Here is a 9,379-nt window from a genome sequence, read left to right on the forward strand (position 1 = left end):
TATTCAAGTTAATGGTCACTACTGCACCTTACTATCATTCCTGTGTGTGTAATATTCTTCCGTCTCTATTTCTTGTATATTTGTTCATACGCTAATTCAGTAAATATTTTACTATTTTTATTTTATTTTACCAGATTTTACTTATATTTTATTTAGTTTAATCTTTCTTTTACTTGTAGTTCTTAAGAGTGTTTCTTTTTATGTGCAACTAAGCTACTGTGACCAAGCACTTTCAGTTGTGGATCAATAAAGTTTATCTAATTAGTTATTAAGTCATAAATTATATAAATGAGAATTACTCCTCTAACAGTTGAGAAACAAAGGTCCCCACGGATCAGGGGACACTCGGAGAAGCCAGCCGGAGCTGGACACGTAACACGTGACTGGGTGTAAATGGTTAACGGGACGGCGCGACGGTCGGTAGTGACGTCACGCTCCGGTTTCTGCTGTCCGGCCCGCAGTTTGTTCAGAGGAGGACTAAATATCTAGCGAATCTAGCCAGCTCCTGTCCCTTTACATCGACTGATCGGATTAAACGACGCAGGAAAAAAAATGGGCAACTGTCAAGTAAGTGGTATCGTGGTTTTTATCCCTCTCTCTCTCTCTCTCTCTGTCTGTCTGTGAATGCGCTCCTAGTTGGAGAAATTAAACCAGAGCAGCTCGTGTTTCCCTCTAAGTGTGAGCCGCTTGATTTGGATCATAATCCACGCAATCATTACTACTACCCATAAATACTATGTCAGTGTGGTCATTTGGTACCAAACGTGTTCTCTCTGTTGCCTTTTTACGGGTTTCTGTTTTGACGCGCGGCTTTTTTTTATTCGCTTTCAGTCTCTTATTCCAGCTACGCTGCAGCAAATTAAGAGTTAAAAATTAGGATTCCTAATAGGTGCATATTTCTTTAAATATGACGAGATGTCAACGTTACGTTAAACGACACCGATCGACGGTGTCTGGCTTTTTACGCAGAGGAAAGGGCCACTCCTCTGCGGAATTCACCACAGCTCCGTTAGATGTGAATGAGCGTCGCTCCGTTTGTGGGGGGAGGGTCTCTCCTTGTCGGTCTTTTCATTATTGGACCTTATAAATTCATTCATTAGCAGCGGGATTAAGTATAATGGATCTGAAAAAGTTCATTTTTTATCATGTTTTTACGCAAGTTGCCTTTAAAAATGTGTTTTACAGAACAGATGATTAATAAAAGTGTAGACCAAACCAAAACTGAATGATTAACCACACAAAAAAAACACTTATTTGTTGAATGATCAGCTTCAACTCAACCCTCATTCTTTTTATAAAGTTGTCATTTTCTGCTGGTGATGATATAAACTCCTCTCCGTTGCACTTTTAATCCACTTTTGTAGCTGCCGGCATTCATGTGGCCTCCACCAAGTTTGTTTAAAGATCCTGAATTCCTTCACCAATGCATTGTACGCTCCCCTCCCCCATCTGGCAGCTGCTCTTGCTCTGCTGCCACAATCTCCACTTACACAATTATCGATACGGCCCCTATGTGTGATGAAACCCGTGCATTTCTTCTTTCTTTTTCAGCCCACTGTGTTTCCCTACGAGGATTTCGATGTGATGGCCGACATCAAGGCCATCCGCAAAGCCTGCAAAGGGCTCGGTAGGTTTGAAAGAAATGCCTTCGCGTTCTAATATAACGTCCCTGAACTTGAAAGTGTTATTGTTGTGTCTGTCTTTTCAGGAACCGACGAGCAGGCCATCATTGACATCCTGGCGAACCGCAGCTCAGCTCAGCGCCAGGAGATTAAACAGGCCTACTTTGACAAATATGATGACGTGAGTAGCTCTGTTGAAAAAAGAGAAGCAAGAAGGCCTTCACCTCCTTGTGTTCCTTGCTCATGTCTAACGTTTTAAAAATGTGTGACAGGAGTTGGTGGATGTGCTGAAGAAGGAGCTGTCGGGAAACTTTGAGAAGGCCATCCTCGCCATGTTGGACCCGCCCGTCATCTACGCCGTGAAGGAGCTGAGGAAGGCCATGAAAGGAGCGGGCACCGACGAGGACGTCCTGGTGGAGATCCTCTGCACCTCCACCAACGCTGTAAGCTGCAAGCCGACCATCAGCGAGTCAAAAGATGAATGAACATAAGTGATTTCTAACTCTTCATTGTGGTCAACAGGACATTGCCATGTTCAAGGAGTGCTACTTTCAAGGTAAGCCAACAAAAGTAGTAAATAAATTGTTCTGATTCAGTAATTATGTTGAAGTTACTACATATCTGCAGTTCCCTTCTTTGTATCGTGAACTTTGGAGGAAGTTACTCAGGGTGACTCACTTTATGCTGACCCCTCATTCAGTATTTCTGTCCCTATGCAGAAATGCAATGTCACTCAGTTTGTTTAGTTAAGGCCCATCCTACTGCAACTTCCTGTTCCCCATGAGACACTGCTGATTGTAGATGATTATATTTACCAACATGTAATTTCTTGTTTCACTACTCTGTGGTGTTTTAGCATTTCTAATCATACACAGTGACCTCTGTTTCTTATCCAATGTTTGAAGTGTGTGAGTGAAAAAACAGCATAAATCTTGTTTAAATGTCTTTAAGAATAATTAAAGGGGTAGTTTGGTTTCTTTGAAGTGTATGAAGAACTGATCCATAGTCAGCGTACAGTATATGGTGGTCAGCATACCCCCACTTGGGAGCAGCAGAAAGAGTGTTGACACCGGATCCAGGAAACTAAAACGACACCTCTATCTATATCATCTAAGTGTATATTTGGAGAATTATCCCTGCTTTTCTTGGTGCTGGTCAACCTTTTTTGATGGAGTTTCTTGCATCAATCCATGTTGCATTTTAAGACACAAGCCTCTTTGACAAAAACAGTGACAAAAAAGCAGTATTACCTCACAAAACAAAGGAGTCGCTGGTCTGCCTCCACCTCAGTTAGTTTCTGTTATTAAATTACTTAAGTGTTGTTGTCATGTTAATTAGGATTAATTAGCATACAAAACCATAGACAGTATAACCGCTCCTCAAAAGTGAAGCCAAAGCAAGTAGAGCTCCCCCTGGTGGTTGGCTGCAGTATAGGTCATAAGCTCCACCTCCTCCATGTTAGTGGATGGGACTTGGGCCGAACTAAAACACTAAAATACACGTCAAATAATTTATTTTTATTTTTTTCAAGGATGGTTTCTGTCATTTTAGGTAGTTAATATAATGCTGATGAATGTTCAAGTGTCAATTTTTTCGATAAGTTTAGTTTTAGTTATTGGATGCGACATGATGGCGACTACCAGTTGCCATGCCAACTACCCCGTAAAGCGGTCCCATGGGACTGTGAGAGTTGTTAAAAAATAAATAAGTAAATAAATAAATTAAGTTAAGTATATAATCCAATATTTCATTGTAACTGGTGGAGGTACAGCAGAAAACGCAATTAATTAATCGAAAACGCAAGTTAGTCTAGCGGAAGTGGGACCGGGGGTCTTTGATATCTCTCGGGCCGTACTGCGCAGACTCTGGCTCCAAACTCGAAAGATGGCGCTGCCCGTGTCCCCGGGAAAATAGTGTCAGTTTGGCCGATTAAAGTAAGTGGCGACACGTTGTCCATATTTATACAGTCTATGTTTAAAACAAGCAACAACCTCTGGGACTGATAAAGGAAGCCAACGCCAAAAAACTGCAGTTCCCCCAATGTCCACTAGAGGCTGGCTCATAAAGCGAGTCAATCCGAATAGACCTGTCATGTTAAAATGTCCAATTTTACGGCAGAAAGTAACATGTTTACAACCTGGTACGAAACAGTTTAGTCTCCATAACAAATTTCTCTATTCTTGACAACTTACTTTTATACAACTCACTTGTTTTAGGCTTTATCAAGGCCTGAAGTGATGCATAATTAAGCATGTTGGTCCTTTGAATTACAGGTGTTGTTGTTAGCTGTATGTGTGTAATGCTCCACGTCTCTGACCATTTTTTGAATTAGACCGAAATTATGGGAAAGGCTGACAATATTTTAAATATGTTGTATAGTAAAAGTGATATTGATCTTTTTAGGTAAATAAAATATGTCCACAGATGTTTATTGCTTTGTTTCTGTGCCAGCACTCCTCTCTGCTCCTGCAAGGTAGGGGCGGCCTGACCACCATCTACTGTAGGTAATACACTGACTATACATAAGGGCCTCGAACAAGCACACTTAAAAGAAACCAAACTATCTCTTTAATGCAGTACTATCAATACTTAAAATGTATTTTCCTCTGGAGATACCTCTGGTTTCTTGGTGAGATTAAACACTGTAACAGATCTGACAGGAAGTCTGTTACTTTTGTAAATCCAGGTTTTCTTGCAGATGATTGTACTTACTCTCGTCTTGTTTTCTGATTTGCTCGCTGCATAGTTTTCCTCCTACACGCACTGGGATGGCAGGAGAACAGTTGGAGTTTGTTGCAAAACTTCTTTCATTTCAATATCTGAGAATGGAAAAAGAGACGTACTGCAGCCACAGAGCTCAGTTTAGAAAGATTAAGAAATCTGGGACAATTATTAGAGGGGGTTAAAAGGTAGTTTATTAAGCTGGATACTGAGACATGAAATAAGCAGTATGACCTGCAATTTTCTTGGCGTCACCATTTCAGTGCACGAACGTGATCTGGAAGCAGATATCGAGGGAGATACGAGCGGAGATGTCAGAAACCTTCTCATGGCTCTGCTGCAAGTAAGTGGCCCCGAGTTTCTACTCAGCTCGTGTAACTAAATTCCCCCCGTCTGCCTCTGGACTGACATTGATCTCACTCTCTCTCTCTCTCTCTCTCCGGCCTAACGTGCCCTACAAACACACACACACACTCACACCCACACACACCCACACACAGACACACACACTGGCCTCAGTCCAGACTCCCTCTCATTAGTAAATCTGAGTCCAGATACAGTTTCTTGCAGACAGAGAAAAACTCACTTTCATCCTCCTCTTCCAGGGCAACAGAGACGAGAGTTATGAGGTGGATGAAGAGCTGGCTGAGCAAGATGCCACCGCACTATTTGAGGTACTATTTCACTATTTAGTTTAAATTCATCCTCACAATATCCTCATGATGCACGTATAAGTCTTGAACCGTATTATCGATCTCTTCTCTTAGGCCGGCGAGGGTCGATTCGGAACAGATGAATCCACCTTCAGCTACGTCCTGGCCTCCAGAAATTACCTGCAGCTCCAGGCCACCTTCAAGATATACGAGCAGGTGAGTATTTATGTCCACAGCTGCAGTGATAGTACATGACCTGACGTCTCAGTTTCGGCTAGCATCTTTCACTGCCACTAAAAACTCACAGTTTGGTACCCGTAAGTAGATTCTGAGGACAGTGCGGACGCAGAAAGTGAAACCTCACCACTTTGAGACACTGGCACCTGTTTTCAGTTTCTGTTCTCTCTCCACAGCTCTCTGGGACCGAAATCCTTGACGCCATTGAGAATGAGACGTCTGGGACGCTGAAAAAATGCTACATTGCTCTTGGTTAGTATCAGATAGGAAGAATTAATGATTGATTCATAGATAGGTTAAACTCAGACTATGACCTGAATAAAGAGCACTCACCCGAGAAGTAAATTCCAGCTGCATTAAAATTTAAAGACGCCATAAATCAATAAGGACAGAATATGAAATATTAAAATGTTTGTGAGCAGACAAAATAAACGTACTTGACTTTTATTGGGTGGAGAGGAGCTGCAGCGGACCCTAATGAGAGCCTGTCTTCCTCCCCACAGTGAGAGTTGCTAAGAACCCACAGCTCTACTTCGCCAGGCGTCTGAACAAAGCCATGAAGGGAGCAGGCACTGACGAGGACACCCTGATTCGCATCATTGTGTGCCGCTCTGAGGTAATAATGCAATCTCAGTACGGTCGCGGCAACCAAAAGGATGCCGCACTTAATTTACTGATAATAACCTGGCAACTGTAACACCTGGTCCACAACAACTACTACTTGGTTTTGAGACAATGATACTCTACACTTCTTTGTAGCTCGCACTTTATTGCCACTGTAAACTTGTTATCATGATCAGTTCATGCCCTCTTTCTGGATGGGCAGCAAGTGAATACTTTGTCCTCAGAGTTGATGTTGGAAGCAGGAAATGTTGGCAAGTGGAAGGATTTTAGAGACTTTAACAAGGGACAACTTGTGATGGCTAGTCATCTGGGTCAGAGTATCTCCAAAACTGTAGCTCTTGTGGGTTGTGCCTAGTCTGCACTGGTCAGAAGCTATTTAAAGTGGCCCAAGGAAGGAAGGAAGGAAAAGTGGTGATCCAGCGACAAGCAATGGGCCACAAACTTTGGAACCACAAGACAGCTTTAAAATTGTATGACCTCCATTAGTTATAATGCTGGAAACTATTTTGGCAATCGCTATCAAAATAAATTAAAGGATAATGTTTTTTTCTTTGTTTTTTTTACTTTTGTTTTTTGTCCGATTGAGATCACATACACTATATTGCCAAAGGTATTCACTCATCTGCCTTTACACGTATATGAACTTAAGTGACATCCCATTCTTGATCCATAGGGTTTAATATGACGTCCGCCCACCCTTTGCAGCTGTAACAGCTTAAACTCTTCTGGGAAGGCTTTCCACAAGGTTTAGGAGTGTGTTTATGGGGATTTTTGACTGTTCTTCTAGAAGTGCATTTGTGTGGTCAGACACTGGCGTTGGATGAGAAGGCCTGACTTTTTTAGTCTTCGCTCTAATTCATCCCAAATGTGTTCTATTGGGTTGAGGTCAGGACTCTGTGCAGGCCAGTTAAGTTCTTCCACACCAGACTTGCTCATCCACGTCTTTATGGACTTTGCTTTGTGCACTGGTGCTCAGTCATGTTGGCACAGTAAGAGGCCATCCCCAAACTGTTCCCACAAAGTTGGGAGCATGGAATTGTCCAAAATCTCTTGGTATGCTGAAGCATCCAGAGTTCCTTTCACTGGAACTAAGGGGCCAAACCCAGCTCCTGAAAAACAACCCCACAACTTGACTTGTTGCACATGTGGCATCCTATCACTGTACCATGCTGGAATTCACTGAGCTCCTGAGAGCGACCCATTCTTTCTCAAATGTTTGTAGAAGCAGTCTGAATGCCTAGGTGCTTGATTTATACACCTGTGGCCATGGAGGTGATTGGAACACCTGAATTCAGTTATTTGGATGGGTGAGAGAATACTTTTAGCAATATAGTGTATGTACTGTATTTTACAAGGGAGACCTTAGTTGCATAGTATTAGTTGCATAACATAGACATGCTCAAGTAAAACACATTGACAAACAGATTAGATTTCCAATCTAGTTGCTCTAATCCCCAACCCTGATTATAAAGAACTCGTCTCTTGGATCGGATACATGAAAATGTTGTTGTATTGTACTACACCCATGTTTGATTTTCAGGGCTCATGGTCAACATATTACTGGATGTTTATGTCATAATAAATTAATAAATCTCGGCCTAACATGTACTAACGTGTTTCTTTTTATCACCAGTATGACTTGGAGACCATCAAAGACATGTACCTGGAGAAGTACGACGTGTCCCTGAAGGACGCCCTGAGGGACGAGTGCAGCGGCGACTTCAAGCGCCTCCTTCTGGCGATCTGCCACTGAAACCTGGAGATGTTTCCTGTCTAACAAACTAACCACACTCAGTATGACTTTATGTAAGGCAGCAGGAGGTTGGAGAAGTGTAACGGAACCCTTTACTCGTCTCGTGTCTTGTCCAAACTGTGATTGTAAGTCTGTGTCTCACATTTTTTTTTAATTTTTTAATTTTAATTTTCTTCAGACATTGACCTTGATTCCCTCCAACAGGACTCATCAGTGAGCCAAACTATGTCTGTCAATTACTGCCCCTTTTCCTGGTCAATTTTTTGGTCCAATTTTTAAAACCTTTACCAGGATTTATAACTACTTCTAAACAAAAGCACCAATATTTTTTGATGCTCCACCTTTTTGGATCAAAATCATTAATAGTGATAAAAATGTAAGGAAGCAGTTGAAGTGAGAACGTGATAACTGACAACTGCGTAATGACTGTAATGTGATCCCACCCTGTTGGCAAGTGCTAGCTGGGTTCAGCCAGGCTCCAAACCTCTGCTACCCTCTACAGGATATACCCTACAATAGATTATGGATGGAGGGATTTTTTTGACCTCGTATCAGTACACACGGTCAGTCCACAGCCAAAACAAGCACAATGCTTCATATGATTCATTTTCACTTGTTTCACAGTTACAGTTATTAGCGTTCTTGCTCTGTATTGGATCAACTCCAAACATTTTTGCTCCTATTAATCTCTTAAACTTCAAAAAAAAATAAAAATATCCAAAATGAGCAAACTGTTGACACACTGACGCAATTTGGTGTGATCATGCGGTTCAAAGCTTGATTGGATAACGGCATTATAACCATAAGACATCTCTTAGCTTCAGTACGCCCCTATGCTGCATGTATCAACCCTCCATCCCTTCAATTCTGTGACTGTTATGCCTCACTGCTGTTGCAAACTAATGCAATCACTCCGTATGGCTTGAAGTTTGTGATTTGAAACGAGGGAATGTGAACGTTTGACCTGAAGGAGTCTTTGCTGGCGCCATGAAGGATAGGCAATGTGATATGAACGGATTCACAAAAACAGATTCTATATATTATCGGTTGATTATCGAAAGAAACTATATATTGATTTACAAATTACAATATGTTTTTTTTTTTTTATCCTATACAACTAAAAAAAACTTGACAAATTCAAACACACCTCACCTTGTTATATATATATTTTATATTTTATGACTAACATAGAAGAGTGTTTAATATATTAAACCATTGTTTAGTTTTGGTTAGCTTATAGGAAAAAGAAACCTGATAATGATGTTTAGGTGAATTGAGCAATTTAACATCTGGACATCCAGATGTGTGGGGGCATTTTTGTGTCTACTTGTGGCAGCTGAGATTTGTTTTAGAATACCACTAAGCTGAGTAAATACACAAGTGACAGTGTCAGTATGTGAGTCAGTCACAACACCAACCCCGGACATCAGCTGCTTGCCTCTCTGTAGCCAAAGAGTTTTAATCTAAGAGTTAATAAAGTTTCATGTAACATCATCATGTCGGGCTTCATTTTATTCAAAGTCTAACTGATGGAGATGTTTTTGCACTGGTCAGGACCTCGGGAGCGACATTATGAGGTCACGACTTCACCAGAATGTGACATCGTGAGGTTTCCCTCAACAAAATGCAGGGCCAACACAAAGACACCAACAATCATTCACTCTCACATGCACACCCATGGCCAATTTTAGATTCACCAATCAATCTCTCTGAATGCAAGACCCTACACCATGAACATCCACAAAGCCAACAACACACAAGGGTCCCAA

General features: G+C 41.5%; 1 protein-coding gene across 1 annotated transcript; it reads left to right on the top strand.

Annotated features, from left to right (window-relative positions):
• The first annotated feature begins 295 nt into the window (after nt 1–295).
• On the top strand, nt 296–9,173 carry anxa13 (annexin A13). Its single transcript, XM_084565861.1, is given in 13 exon segments — nt 296–486; nt 488–493; nt 499–567; nt 1,552–1,627; nt 1,709–1,803; nt 1,895–2,065; nt 2,145–2,178; nt 4,607–4,686; nt 4,949–5,017; nt 5,111–5,212; nt 5,410–5,485; nt 5,737–5,849; nt 7,491–9,173. Coding segments are annotated over 13 exon segments (1,104 nt in total). The 5' UTR covers nt 296–393; the 3' UTR covers nt 7,611–9,173.
• The last annotated feature ends 206 nt before the right edge of the window (nt 9,174–9,379 follow it).

The sequence above is a fragment of the Chelon labrosus genome (genome assembly GCF_963514085.1).
Source record: "Chelon labrosus genome assembly, chromosome: 18".
In the NCBI taxonomy this organism is placed as follows: Eukaryota; Metazoa; Chordata; class Actinopteri; order Mugiliformes; family Mugilidae; genus Chelon; species Chelon labrosus.